This window comes from Balaenoptera physalus (assembly GCF_965194825.1).
Source record: "Balaenoptera physalus genome assembly, chromosome: 21".
In the NCBI taxonomy this organism is placed as follows: domain Eukaryota; kingdom Metazoa; phylum Chordata; class Mammalia; order Artiodactyla; family Balaenopteridae; genus Balaenoptera; species Balaenoptera physalus.
The window spans coordinates 32,673,557-32,688,918 of NC_138902.1; the positions used below are offsets into that span (position 1 = coordinate 32,673,557).

Genomic DNA, 15,362 nt, shown 5'->3' on the forward strand with positions numbered 1-15,362 from the left:
TTCGCTAATGGAAGAGATGCTCTCATCTTTCATTACAGTTATTATGAATGTCTTCTACCTCTTCTTGAGGGAAGCACCTTTGTGGGGAAGGCACTCCTTCCTGACTCACCTTTGTGGTCCCACAGTGATGCCATACACATGAAACACAGGCTTCTGATATTAAGAGCACATTAAACCTGGCACAAAATAAGCTTTATCTGAGGGATTCTACTGCATTAGGAGACATGTCTGGGGGACAGGGCTACTTGGGATCTTCTGGGATCTCCCCCAGTGAGACGGGGCTCCATTTCCTTCTAACAGTTATTTGTGTGAGATATCCTATATATACTTTTGATTTTAAATCCCTCCCTTAGTTTGCATCTTTCCTAAAATAGCATTTAAATGGACAGATTATGACAGCCTGTTGAGGTAGTCCATTTACAATATGTCTTACAAAGAAAAGAACTGTGAAAAATGGTTAAAATTTCAAAGGGCAGTAACAATAAGTAATAACTTCTTGAGAAGTGCACAGCTCAAGGGAATACTGATGTATACACATGGTAGACACGGAGCAGTAAGGCATCCCACAAACCAGCCCATGAGATTCTTAAGGAACGTACAGAGCAATAAAGGTGGATTGACAGAGGAAGGGTTGTTTATGGTAGAAAAGAACACTTCTAACAATGACTTCCATAAGTGAAACCCAGAAATCCAGACTGAAGAGAGGTATATAGACGAACTTTTTCACACTCTTTTTCTGAGAACGATAGAAAAGTTGTGAGGTAAAACAAAACAAAAAAGAACATCTATTTGAAGACACTGGCGAACGACTAAGGCAAGTAAGGGAAGCCCATAGTCAAGATCCCAACTTGGCACTGTTTTTCCTTTTGAGGCATTTGCATATGTGCAGGGAAAGTGAAAAGCCGGGGGAATGTAGTGACTGAGAGAGCCTGACACACAGAAAAGCACTGGCTGTCCCACAGAGCTGAGAGGCTTCGGGGAGAGACCGGAGTCCAGCCTCAATCCGGCAAAGGGACCCTCAGGAAACAGCCCAGGAGTTCAACTGGGATTCTGAAAAGCTCCGCCCTAAGAGAAAGGGTGGACTGGAAATAGACCCACTCTGAGAAAAATGAATGAAGCCCAGAATTCAGAAAACTCAAACCCTGACTGAATTAGAACTATCTACCCCTGGACTCACTGCCTATAAGAAGCAAAACTAAATCCTCTTTGAAGGATAACAAGATCATCCCAAACCTCAAATGATCTTTATTCTCTTTCATACATAATATATGGCTCAATTAAAAGTAAGCAGCTGTGAGATGTCAAATATTGACCAAAAATCAAGAGAAAAAAAACAGACCGAAGAATCCAACATACAGGAAATCTAGATATTATACTAATTAAGACATGGAATTTTCAAATAACTGTGATTATTTCGTTCAAAAAAATTATTATATCAACGTGCAGAATTTGGGCAAGTAACTAGAAACAAAAAATAAATAGAAATTTTAGAATTGAAAAAATACACAGTGGAATTAAGTTGAAACCAATAATAAAAGATAAGAAAATCCTAAACTGTTTAAAAATTAAGCAATACACTCATATGAGAAATCATAAAGAAATCAGAAAATATTTTGAACTGATTGATAATAAAAATACAAAATTCAAAACCTATGGGATGTAGGCAAAAGCCATGCGCAGAAAGTAATTTAGAGCTTTAAGGGCAGATATTAGAAAGTAACAAGGCCCAAAACCGTGTGTCATTATCTGCTTGAGTTGAAGTTATGTATATTTTTTGACACGGCAATTCCACTCCTGGGTGCATAACCAACAAAACTGTGTACATCTGTGCACCCAAAGACATGAGTAGTAGACACGTACACTAAGGCATAATTTTTAATTACCAGCAGTTCGAATAAACTCTAATGTACATAGACAGTAGAAGAAATAAAGAATTCATGGTATCTATACGAAAGTGGACTACTTTACAGCAATAAAAGTGAATGTAGATGAATCTCAAAATGTTGAACAAAAGAAGCCATCAGTAATCCATGGGGTAGCATTCCAATTTCACAAAGTTCAAAGCAGGCAGAAAATCAACTTAGAGTATTGCCAATAAAGGTCACCTAGTGTCACCTTCAGGGAGAAGGATGATGATGAGGGGATACCATGGGGGCTTCGGGGGTCATGGCAATAATCTCTTTCATGACCTATGTATTGGTTGCATGAGTTTGTTTACTTGGTGAACAGTCTGTAAGACTCCAAAAATCAAGGGTAAACAAGCCGTGACCTTAACAGCAGTGTGGTCAAAAAGATTTAGGGTAAAGATCAGCAAACAACCCATGAGGAAGTGTGAGGCACTAGGAAAATTTGACCTAGAAAAGGAAGTGACGTGGTGATGTGAGCCGTGGGCATCCTGAAATATTAGGTTGTCCGATGAAGGAGCAACTAGGCTCAACTCTGCACGTGTATTTCAGCACAATAAGGAAAAGTAAGTTTTCCAGACTCAAATTTTCATGCCGTATACTAACTGCAAATAATAAAACTGCCCAGAAAAGGAACACACTCTTTCTCAATAGAAAGAACAATCTTAATCACTCACATGTTCTAACAAAAGCAGAAAAACTACCCATCGAGGGTAACTGAAAGGGTTCCTGCATTGAATGGAGAGGGCCGATGACCACAGAGGCCCCTTCCAGATTCTATGCATACGTTCCACGAAGAACCACAATAAAAAAGTCTTACCCTTAATCGCGTAGTGGAGATCTCAGCTTTTAAGATATCAGGGTCATATTTAGTACTGGATGAAGATCCTGAGAATACTTTCAAAGGGAAAAAAGAAAAAAAAAGAGTAACTTGTACAAGTTGCATAACTAGTTGTCAACTTGGAATTTACAAACTCTAAAAACAACAAGATTTACATGCTTCTGTGGATACTTACTTAACTTTATAACTCCTTTACTGTCATTCATCAGACACCTAAATATAAAAAGTCATCTTCAAACCTTTATAATTTTTTTCAAGAAAAAGGAATGTTATAAAGACCCCAGTGCCTCATTTTCCTCTGAATTTTATATCTATGGATAAAATCTTAGAGAATCTTATTGCAGACCCAGTTTATCAGAGCTTTGCATTATCCAGAAACTTGTAATTTAAGTAGAACTTCTGGGCCCATCACAGATGCTTCTTTAAACAAGGCCAGCTCCAGATTATCAATTTCTGAGATGAGAGAGAGGTCGGTCAACTCAGGTGTTCAACAGAAACTTCATTCTAGTTAACAGCTCCAGTTTTAGTTTAGTCCCACTGCAAACATTGTACAAGAGTAGCACAAGGGCCAAATTACTTGCCCTGATCTGAAAAGGTAAACATTAATCCCCCAGTGAGGAGACTTTTATCTGGAATGGGGTCGAGGGGTTTTACTGAGAAATCTGATGTGTGCCCTCGGCCTCACGTGGCTCTGAGGGACTCTTCCTGCCCGGGAAGGAACAGGACTCAGAACAAAGTCCCACAGAAACCCAAGTGGCCTTCTATTACCTACGACTTGGTCCCCATTTCTCAGGTCTGAACAGCCACGCTGTACTTACAGCTGGTGCGAGAGCTCGACTTTTCCTTGTAGGCGTCATTTAACCGGACGTATTCATCCAGGGCCAGGGCCAGTCTTTGCTCCTTCACGTGGTACAGCTCCTTCTGCGTCCTGAGGGCATCCTGAGCCACCGACAGATAGTCCTTGAGCATTTTCTCCTGTTCCCCCCTCCATTGTTTCCTTGGATCTTCAATCTGTGTGGTTTCTGAAAGTATATTAGGTGGGTTATTTTTCAGAATTTAATGATGGTTTTTTTGTTTTTTATTTAAGTTTTAAAAAAAGTAGCCATCTTTATTTCTTACCTCCTTTAAGTAGTTTATTAGTGGTAGGAAGTGACTTCTCCAGAAGTGTGATAGCGTTTCTGTTTTAGTTTACCCAGTGCCTCCCCATCCCTACCCCTTTCAGGTCATTGTCAGCAGTTTATCCTCATTGCCAATCCCTCAGACACAATGTTGCCTAAGTAAGCACAGCAACAGGGCTGTGCTCAGGTCCTTCCTTTCAAGAACTCTCTGGCTCCCCAGGACCCTCAGAATAAAAGCCAAGCTTTTATGGCCCTGTATGATCTGAACCCAACCTGCTTCCCATGCTTCTGTTCACTCAGTACAGGACTCTTGCCAGGCTGCCCTCTACATCAGCAGTACTCAAAGTGTGGTCTGCAGACCAGCGCCGGTCCGTGAACTCTGTTACGTGTCTGTGACAATAAGTACAGGTATCAAGAGTAAACATTTTGAAATGTTTACAGCAATTTCATACAGTTATTGTATATCTGTTGACTCTAATAATAATAATACTGGGGCTTGCATTTTGCATTTTTTTCAACTTTTCTAATTCATTTTTATTGTTATTTTATAAAAATATCAGTTAGTCCATAATGGCTCAGGAATTTTAAAACAAACAAACAAAAAGACCAAACCGCGGTCACGGGTTAAGGAGAACACCCTAAGGCACAGTTCTTGGTTCTGCACTCCTGCACACCAGCGTCACCTAGAGAGCTCTAAGATAAATCCCAGACCATTCAGAGTTTCTGAGGGTGGGACCCAGGCAATGGCAGGTTTACAAGCTCCTCCAGTGATTCCCATGAGCGGCTGTGCCTGAGAGTCTGTGCTCCGCAACAGCTCACATACTGCCTCCTGCATGGAATTATGAATTATTCAAAACATCCCATCCTAAACTTGCTCAAACTTGCCTCCCCTGCCTCACCCACTCCTCCCAGAGGGAACCAAAATAAAGGCTCTGGCCCATGCTTTCCCCTTCGCCCCTTCTGCCTCCTGACAGACCCAGGTGCTTCCCCACGTGGCCCTGCATGGTGTGATGTGGCCCCCTTCTCTTGGGAACTGTAAGTAGTACAACTTCTTTCGATGGCGCTGACCTCTTTGTGTTGTCACTCAGCCACCTCTAGAAATTAAATCCCAGGTACAATCAAGACAGATGGGTCATACGGGCTGGCCACTGCATGAACATGAGGACCTACCTCTTCCTGACAAGTTAGGATCAGATAATTAACTTATCAATTTTCTGGAATGTCCAGTGGTGTGTACTGTCTTCAAAATGCTTTGTGTGTGACTCTCAACCTTAATGTACCCCAACTCTGTATTTCTGGTTGCCCCTAAGGACTCCAGTGAGTCAAAACCCAGAGAATGATAGGAGACGATCTGTTGTGACCACAATTATCTCCAGCGGCCAGTCTGGCCCTGGAAATGTTTAACCTGGTCTCCAGGGATAAGTGATAACACTACAGTGGTTCAGACGTGAAGCCCGGGTCCCCCTTCGGGCCAAGGGAGGTCTGGGTCAGCTAGAGGCACCGCCACCACTGCCTCAGACCTACAGCCCTCCCTTCGGTTAGCGAAAACATCAGTGCTTTCTCTAAAGTAGTAAGTATTCGGAACACTAATTTTTAAAGATGTAAATACTTCAATGTGCAAAAGAGGCAAATCTCATGTAATTGTGGGGAAAAATACGCTAGAGTCAATGTCCAAAGAAGATATGCAGGAGGGGGCAGCGCTGGACAGACAGCCCCCCAGCCAAGAATCTTCAAGGGCATCATCACAAGGGGCAGGCTCGGCGTCTGGGTAACACGGAGAGTAGACACTGATCAGCCAATAAGAGCCTAAACGTCTCCATTTTAAATGTTCCTTATAACTCAGGTCTCCGGCTATCCAAACATGTAATATTTACATTCATTTCCAATATTTCTATATACGAATGCAAACTGACTCAACGTACAGAGAATTCATCCTCTAACAAAGAGAAATTTATGGTCTTAACTGTGGATGACCCACAATAGTCCTCACCTCCTAGTGTGCACACCCTTGAATACCGGCTAGAGTGAGCGACTTGCTTCGAACGAAGAGCACACGGAGACTGGGTGTCACTGGAGACTGGGTTACAAGAGGCTGTGACTGCCGTCTTGCCGGGCCCTCCTTGGCTTTTCTGCTCTAGTGAAGCCAACTGCCAGGTTACACGCCATCCTATGCACGTAGCGAGGAACGCGGGGGGCGACTGGCCGGCAGCCGACGAGGAACTGAATGAATCGTGGCAGCCACTACACGACTGAGCCTGGAAGCAGGCCTCCTCCGGTCATGCCGGGGGTCACGCAGCCTGGCTCACACCGTGAGGACACCCTGGGAGAGACCTGGAGCCAGAGGACCTGGCTCAGCCTTGCTTGGCTTCAGCGCCCGCAGAAACGACAAGATAATAAATGCAACCTGTTACAGTGAGATATATAACTAGGAAACTAACCAAATAAAGAGATGATACAAATTGAAAATGTACATGAAAAACTTGAAGTGTTTACACATTGTAATAGCTATAGCAAGATACGTACTCCCAGTTCTCTCTCAATATCTTTAGAGGTTTTACCTAATCATATTTCCCTACATATTGGCGAACTGGCATACTTTCAATAAAATGCTTGTCAACAGCTAAATTGCCACCAAACCCTGAAAGTAACACTGACTGACACTTAAATGAATAAAGTACAATGATAATAATAATAATAAACTATCAGCATTTGTTTTGGGTACATCAGCAGAAACACTCCAGTCGACTGGTTTAAATACTGGATGCGACAAGAGACTCAGCAGGACACGCTGACATTTCCAATATACTGCCCTATTCAAATATGAACTACAAAAGTGGGTTCCCAGAGGCACCTTTGAAGAAGCCTTCATAAAGCAAGACTGTGCTTCATCTCCATCAGTTATATTTGCTGAATAGATCTGTGAAGAATATTTATTAAACGTAAATACTCAAAAAAGTATATTATACAAATGTGGTATTTTTTTATTAAGACCTGGTGGCCTTGGGAGATCACTGTATTATAATGCAATATAATTTGCATGTTGTCTACTATAGGAAAGAAGTAATATATCACATACTGTTAAAATGTCACACACCTCAAGGGAATTCACATTCCATCAGTTTTATAGATGTGGAACTTTATAGATAGAGAACACGTTGTGAGTTACAAGAGCTTATCAGGGGAGACAACATTAGACTCTTCAAAGGAATATTATTTCTGTCTCTCATGCACGTTTCTATTCTTTCTGCTGTGCTCAGGAAGAATGAATGAAAGAATATGAGTAACTCTCCTTATCTTCCTTTATAGAAACTATCTGCTATGTTTACTTATCTGTTTGTTCTACAGACAATTGAGTATCTACTGCATGCACTAGGGAAAACAAGATGTTCAGGTATGATCCCTCCTTCCAAAGAAATTACAAAGTATAGAAGAAGTTGTGACACAGGAATTAAAACAACAACAACGACAACAACTGTTTTATACGGTAGAAAATGGAGAGAGCCCCGAGGAGAGAAAGGTCAAGTGCCACAGAAGTTTAGAGACACGGGAGTTTCCTCTGGCTGAAAAAGTAAGGTCCCATGGAACAGGCAGTGATTAAGAAGGGCTTTGAAAGGTCCCAGACAAGAGGCCCTTCAAGGACCAAACCCCTGTTTGCCGCTCCACCCGTTTTCCCCAGCCTCATTCACACCAGCCTCAGCCGCGCTGAATTTCTTTTCTTTCCTTCATTAAGTCCTGCTTCCTGAGGCCTCTTCAGACCTCTGGCTTTACTTGTGGGTCTTCCTTCTTCCAGGCAGTTTCTCCTCCAAACTCCCAAAGCCTACCCCATCCCCGTGTTCTCCAGGCCTGTTAACTCACTCAGCCTTTGGGTTGTCAGCTTAAAGCGCCTTCTCTAAGTAGCTGCAGCCACGCCCTTCAGAATGGATACGGTGCTTTACTTGTTCTCCTTTGTTCTGCTAGTGATGGTGGTACTAGAATTCTGCTCTACTTTCTCACTTCTTCCCCAATATTCCAAGAGGAACTAGATGGTGTCTCGAACGTCAGGTTAATAAATATGAAACTCATTTTGTAAGCAACAGTATGTGGTAGAAAGGTTCCAAGTAAGGGCGTGAAAGGATCTTAGCTATATTTTAGGAAGATCATCTGAGAGAAATGTGAGGTTCTATTATCAAAAGAGTTGATATGATTGTGCAGACAATTTTTTGGATGAAAGGTTATACATTAAGTAAAAAAAAGCAGTTTATAAAACTGTATGTATGTAATATAATCCCACTTGATGTATACAATATATTGAACACTCGTGTGTGTGTGTATATCAATATGAAAAAGTCTGGAAGGATACACACTACAAGATTTAGAATACTTGATTATCTCTGAGTAGTATGAATATAGATAATTTCTTCCTTTTATTTACCCACATTTTCTACTTTCCTCCTATCACATCTATTACTTCTATTAAAAAATATTTTTTAAAGGGAAAGGAACAAAAGGCACAAGGCAATGAGGGTCTGAATTAGGAAAATGGCAGTGAAAATGAGGCTAAAGGAGCAAATCTGAAAATATAGAGGAAAAAATCAACAAGAATTGACAAGATGATTCTGCATTTTTCAGCTCAGGAACCATGAGGACTATGTTTCGAAAAATAATCAAGTCAAAGGGAAAACTGGAGAATCCCATTTTGTACGTGTTTGTTTTGAAGTTTCAATGGCAAAATAGGTAGCAGTGTCCTACAGCTGGAAATGTTTGACAAATATTAGGACAATCAGAGTCAGAAAGACAGATAGAAGGGTCATTCACATAGTAATGGCAAAGGATGGTACTGCTGTAGATCAAGGACAGCATGCTGGGGGAGGCGGGTAAGGCCACATCTTCGGGGAGTGACAGGATACAGGGACTCTCAAAAGGAATATGGGGCAAATGAGGAGAGAAAGAAGGAACAGTCTGAAGTGAGGAAAACAACAGGTTTAAGAAGAAAGGCGTAGTTATCTATGTCAACTCTACATCCAGGGGGAAGAGACGGATGACTGTGACTAAGAGGTCCCTGAACTTGACAACTATATGAAATATGTAAATTATCACTTATCAGTGATGCAAACTAATAAGTGTTAGTATCGCTACCAGCATAATACGTTCTACTTGGATATTTTAAGTATCTAAATTTTTTCTTTATAAAATATCTTAACAGTTTATCCTCCTAGGAAAACATAAAGGATGAAATAAGACAGAGATGAAGTAGAAGGGTCAAAATTTTATTTCGTTTCTCCTAAAAGAAACAACTCCATATTAAATAGCATATACACCTGAGGAACTTTCATCAAACCTGAACACATGTGTTGCTTCAAAGCTAATACAGAGGAGTTTGGTTCAGGGTAATATGAAGTACATACCATCCAATCTCTCCGAGACAGCATGGGGAAAGATGAGAGGGGAGAGCTGAAGAACTGTCTATTTAAGTTTGTTGCCTGTTTTTAAATTGGTTTGTTTGTCCTTTTAATGTTGATTTCCAGGAGTTCTTATATATCCTGGCTACTGGTCCTTTGTCAGATATGTGTACAATGAATATTCATCTGTGATATTGTGTGTATCAGTAGTATATTCCTTAAAAATACCGTGAGTAAAAGATTCCATTCACAAATTGAACACACACTCCATTTACATGAAATTCTAGAGCAGGCAAAGCTAAGGTGTGATGATAGAAATCAAAACAATTTGCAGCAGTGGGGAGGGGGTGACTGGCAAGGGGCAGGAAAGAACTTTCTGGGGGCGGGGTGAGAATATCCTATATCTTGATTGGTTGGCAACTACAAAGGAGTATACATTTGTCAAAATTCATTGAAATACGTATTTAAAGTCTGTGCATTTTCTTATATGTAAATAAGACCTTAATTACTAAAAGACAAAAAAGTTAAGGTACAACTCTGACCCTATCAAAAAGTGATTTGCTTCTGGTTGTAGTGATAATATCAAAACCTTACAAACAGTACTTCATAATTACCTTCTAGTTAGTTACAAACACCCCCATCAATATCTACACCCCGACTCGACTCCACACACACAGCCACTAAAAGGTGAATTCTATCACAAAACACTTAGGGCCTAAAATAACTATCACTGTCAAGGTCAAAACTTTTACTTCTAGGGCTTCCCTGGTGGCACAGTGGTTGAGAATCTGCCTGCCAATGCAAGGGACACGGGTTCAAGCCCTGGTCTGGGAAGATCCCACATGCCGCGGAGCAACTAGGTCCGTGAGCCACAACTACTGAGCCTGCGCGTCTGGAGCTTGTGCTCCGTAACAAGAGAAGCCGTGACAGTGAGAGGCCCCCACACTGCGATGAAGAGTGGCCCCCGCTCGCCGCAACTAGAGAAAGCCCTCGCACAGAAACGAAGACCTAACACAGCCAAAAATAAATAAATTAATTAATCAATTAATTAAAAAAAAAAAAGAATAAACTCTAAAAAAAAACCAAAAAAGTTCTACTTCTAGATATTTAACAGTGTTACATAGAAATAGTATTAAACAGCCAAGCAGTCTTAATTTCATTTTTTTATTGAAATAAGGAGAAGATAATGCTGAAACTATACAATGTCAAGACACAACATATGTGTAGACCAGCTGTTAAGAGAAGATAATACAATTTGCTCCCTAACTACTTCACAGGAATGTCTTTAAGATTAATGAGATAACAGACCAGATCCTTTTTAGTGGGAAAACTACTTGCTGTGGGTAATTGGGGCACTTTAGGGCACAGTAAATCCACCAGGCCACTGGGGTACCATTACTGTACCAAAGCAAAATGCGAGACTTAAACATTTATGTTCTGATAATCAAGATTTGAAGTATTCAGAATAGTGCTTTCTGAAGCATAATGCACTTCAACTTCTTTAAAAACAACCAGAAAGCTTTTAATCTGTGAGTTAAACAGTAAAGCTCTTCTTTGTTCTAACATGTAAGAGTTTATCATCATACTAGGCACCCAAAGATAGAAAAATAAAGATGCAGTCCACAAGAAGCTCACAATTTAGCGAGGAAAAACATACAAATAAATAATTTAAATGCAATATAACAAGTGCTATTGTAAAATCGTTAAGTACCTGGTACTAAGAAATACCTGCACAGGGTAACTAATTCAGAATGGGGTGGGGACTTGCAAGGTGGAGGGTCAGGTGCCAGAGAAGGCCTCTGGGAAACAGTGGGCAGACGGACTGAGCGGACGGACCCTAGAAGGACATGGCAGTCGGCCGAAAGGGAAGGCCTGGGGGCTGGGCAGAGGGTGACCAGGGCTAGAACCAACAAATGCAAAGAAAGGCAGAAAGCCAAGGAAGCACAAGGCACAGCTGGAGTGTCGTCCCGTGCCAGGGAAGGACAGGGCAGGAGATGAAAATGGAGGCCAGAGGGGCAGACTGGAAAGGTCCTCACAGTAAGGAATCAAATATACGCATCTGGAACTCTGGATGAGCCCTAAGAGACAAATTTGGCCATCACCCAAGGAGATCTGCAGGGTGCAAAGAGAAGACGATTACAGAAATCCTGCTACCAGGTACAGGTGAAGAAGAGATGGGCAAAAGAAAACTGGGCAGGAGCAGCCAGGTATGCCAAATAAATTCCAACAGAAGATGTCATGAAATCCAAAGGGGTAAAGAGCAAGAGGGAATAGCCCGTGGGGCAGGGATCTGTCAGATCAAGACCAAGGAAGACAGGCTGGGGCGCTTGGATTCCGTCACTTGTGCGGTCTCAGGCGACCTCGGCAAGAGCGTTTTGTGTGAAATCATGGCCAACAATGGAGGAAGTGAAGTCCATGGGGACTGTGTGTGGCTTTTTAGTAAGTTTCCCAGTGAAGGGAAAACAGATGACATGCTGGTAAGGGACTGGGGTTGAAAGATTGTTTCAAGTAGGAGTGAGCAAGAGAGTGAGAATGAAAGTGAGAAGGAGGGAGGGAGGGGGGGAGAGATTGTTATTATTTGTTTTTTCTTTTGGTAGTTTTGGTTTGGTTTCATTTTGAGAGTCTCCAGTGTTTAAATACTAAAGTGAAAGAACCATTAGAAATTGAAATGGTGGGCGAAATTTTTAAAACCAGAAAATGACTGGTAAAGATACTACCTAGGAGAGAAGGATAGGACATAGAAGTTATTAAGCGGGGTCTTGGGGGTTGGGGTGGGTGATTCAGAACACTTCTTCCACTGAGAAAAAGCAGAGAGCCCTGGAGGTGGGTTTAGAAGCTGAAGAGACTGTCGGCAGTGGGAGGGAAGTTGAGCGAAATAATTTTCTCATTTTGGTGCCATGAGAACTTATTTCCATTGAATCAGGAGAGGAAGGTTTGTTTCTGGTTCCCTAAATATTATTTAAGGAAAAAAAGCTAAACTTTTATCCATATAAAATAAGTATAAAAGTGAGATTTAAATAACCATACGTGTGTTCGTTGAAAAACTGACTTAATACCTCCAAGACCTTGCTCCTTTCAACCCCTCTATCTCCCCTACCCGTGGGAATTAGCCAATTTCACAGCCCTCAAACCTATTCCACCACAACTAAGCTACTCACACTGTTACCTGTACGCCCCCCGCCCCGAGGCATAAGCAACACTCAGCACACCGGGCTTCTCAAGAGTCAGCCTCTCTGGCTCCCTGGCTGCCTCCGGGTGGGGTGAGCATTTTATTATCCCTGCTTGGTGGTCTTCGAGGCAGAGCACCTCCTTTCAGTGTAAATTACTGGAAGTGAGTCCTTCATCTCAACCCACTTGCACTGAAGCCTCACTAGATCACTTGGAGGCACGCATGCAGCTTCCCACCCAACTGGCCGTCCGCCCCATGGCCTTCGGCCTCTGCACACTTCAGAGTGGAGCAGCCCAATCACTTGTGAAAACCCTCCCAGTCACGCCGGGAAAGGAGTATTTGCACAGGTAAAGAAAGATACTGACAGGGAATCTGTGCAAGGGTATTTTCACAAATTCGATACGTGACGTGAACATATTTCACATATTTAACATTCTTAGATTTCTAAGAGATCACTGCTATACATATGGGCTTTTTGTGCCTCTCAAAATCTTTATCATATATCTAGACAAGGGCAGCTGCAAGCCATCACTCGTAAATGAACATCAAATAAAACACTTTTCTATAATGATATTACTCCTAAAGATATTGATGAGTACTTATTAAATAAAATGTTAATGTAACGATAGACCTAAGAATATTAAGATAATGGAGTATAAATTCACTATGTATTCCTAAGAACCTATAAAAATAAAATAATTATTTTTAAGTGAAATAAGCAAAATGAATATCAGTGAGTATTACATTCGACCATCTGAGTAAATTTTTTATAGGGGTGGCTAGAGAGCTAAATAGAAATATAAACACATACACAATATAAACAAACATACAAAAAATACTACTTCAAGTACGTGTTTTTAAAAGTTGTTTACAGCCACAGTGATCCTCTGCCCTAGGCTTACCATGACAGGGAAGTGACAGATCTAAACGTTATTACAGTGAGAGGTGCTCCCCTTCCAACCACAAAGAAATCAGGAAACAGAAACAAGACGAGGTTCTGGTCTTTTCGCCACAGCTACAGCTGCGTCTTCCAGAGTCGCTGGTGAGTGTCAAGCCCTCCCTGGACCCCACCGGAACACACGCAGCTGCGCCATTAGACCAGGCTGCACCCGTGCCCGCCTCTTTCCATGGCAAGGACAAGAAAGGGGGAACCCCATCCTGAAGGCCCAGTGGCCATGGGAAGAAGAGACAGATGGCTCATGGTCTCCACAGGCCCTAGACGTGCGCTGAAGAAAACTCACGCCCTAACAGGCAGGCAGACAGACAGGCAGACCAGACCCCCTTCTCCCTCTCTGCCCCCATTAGCCCAACTCTACACATATGCCCCAACTTCCAAAATGGACATTTCAGTTAAATATTAGTCACTGGAAAGTGGGGCTTTAAAATAAAGAAATTGACTTTGTAAAATGTTTACTCTTTCGTATGACTCTAGATTTTCCGATATGCTTGCTGGTACCAAAGAGGAAAACTTACTGTTTATGTGATCAATGTAGTAGACACCAATCTGAGGGTCAAACCCGGCTTCCCATCCCCACGGCAGCTCATCACCAACACAGTCAGCAAACGACAAGGGCTTCGTTAGCCTGTAACAAACCAGAATAAAGGTACAGGTGATTCTTTCCAGCCAACCGCATACGTTTAAATCCAGCACCCTACCCACGTGCTAAGTGTCCAGGCTGCGTTTCCTTTTTGTTCTTGATTGTTTCTAGAGTTTGCACTACTGTGTTTGAAATCTTTAAAGAAAAAAACAACAAGGCTGAAAGGCAGAGATGAATATCCAAAAAAGTAGCAGTAAGTCATAATACCCTTTGGAAAGTTCACAGCTTAAGATTGGGAGGTAAATCTGTACAATAAATAAATAAGGCCATCTTAAATCAGGGAGAACGCCAAGCTGAGGGTCAGGAGGGCTGGAATCTAGCTTGAGCTCTGCAGCTAAATAGCCATCTCAGTGAAAAGAAAAGTTTGTCCCAGGATTCGAACACCAGCATCACGGGAATCATCATATCAGTACCTCCAAGACAAGATACGCATCAGGCTACACTAACTTCAGATTTGGATGCTCTGCTATATATTAACTCGACTGCAAGGTCCACAAAGAGCTCTCCTTGAGAGGAGGGACAATAGATCTTATTTTTACACTTATATTTTTATACCTGTACTTAACAGTCTCTCAACAAAATATTCAATGGAATCAAACACACAAAGTATTTTTATTATCAATGTGATCTCACCTTTTGAAACTGCCTTAAACTTTTTCTTTAAGTCTTAAAACTAATTGGGAAACTAGTTACCTAAGCAGAGCACAGGTTTCAGAGTTAATTATGGGTTGATTTTCTCTCTCACTTCCTTCCTTTTCGCATCTGAGATTTTCCCTGGCTGTTAAAGCAGCTGCAGGCAGGCCAGCACCACAGACTGGTGACCGCCCTGCTGTAGGGTGGCCAACTTCAGGTGACATCTCTGCTAATTTAATGCACCGGCACCACCAGCACAGTTCCTACATATGAAATCACCTGGAGTCTCTGTGATCCATGCTAGTGAATATCAACGATTTCATAGCGCAACTGAAATACAGGTCATTCCCAGAATCACATCACTCATCAGAATAATGAACTGTGTCATGTACCCTTCAGAACGCTGGGAGAAAAACATGAAAAGGAGGGAAACCCTTTCTTCCCAGGTGTGGCCTGCCAACAGCCCTCCTCCAAGGACGTAAAACACCAAGGGATGAAAGAAAGAAGTGTCTCCTTTTCTCTCAACCTTCCCTAAGCGTGAAATCCGCTTCTGCAGACGGCTGCAGGGATCCTGGCCTTCACGAACACCGGCTGACTCAGTCACCACACTGACTCACTGTGAGACCTCCTGACTGGGCAGCTCTCTCCACCTCAGTTTCCTTTTCTTCATTTTAAGTGGTGATCACACCCCCTATCTTCCCCCTGCAATTTAACTACCTGC

General features: G+C 42.0%; 1 protein-coding gene and 1 long non-coding RNA gene across 5 annotated transcripts in view; one reads left to right on the forward strand and one right to left on the reverse strand.

Annotated features, from left to right (window-relative positions):
• WWC2 (WW and C2 domain containing 2) overlaps positions 1-15,362 on the reverse strand; it is a 160,117-nt gene that overhangs the window by 61,120 nt on the left and 83,635 nt on the right. For 3 of the 4 annotated variants that reach the window (XM_082443960.1, XM_082443962.1, XM_082443961.1), the window contains 3 exons: positions 13,884-13,993; positions 3,564-3,767; positions 2,725-2,801 (listed from right to left, as the gene is read on the reverse strand). In XM_082443960.1, coding sequence (XP_082300086.1) covers positions 2,725-2,801; positions 3,564-3,767; positions 13,884-13,993 — 391 coding nt within the window. Of the gene's footprint in view, positions 1-2,724; positions 2,802-2,920; positions 2,959-3,563; positions 3,768-13,883; positions 13,994-15,362 lie in introns of those variants that run through there. The other variant, XM_082443963.1, reaches the window with a different exon arrangement.
• LOC309651374 lies at positions 3,777-13,972 on the forward strand. Its single transcript, XR_014258080.1, has 2 exons — positions 3,777-4,898; positions 6,591-13,972. It is a non-coding gene; the product is annotated as an uncharacterized lncRNA (long non-coding RNA).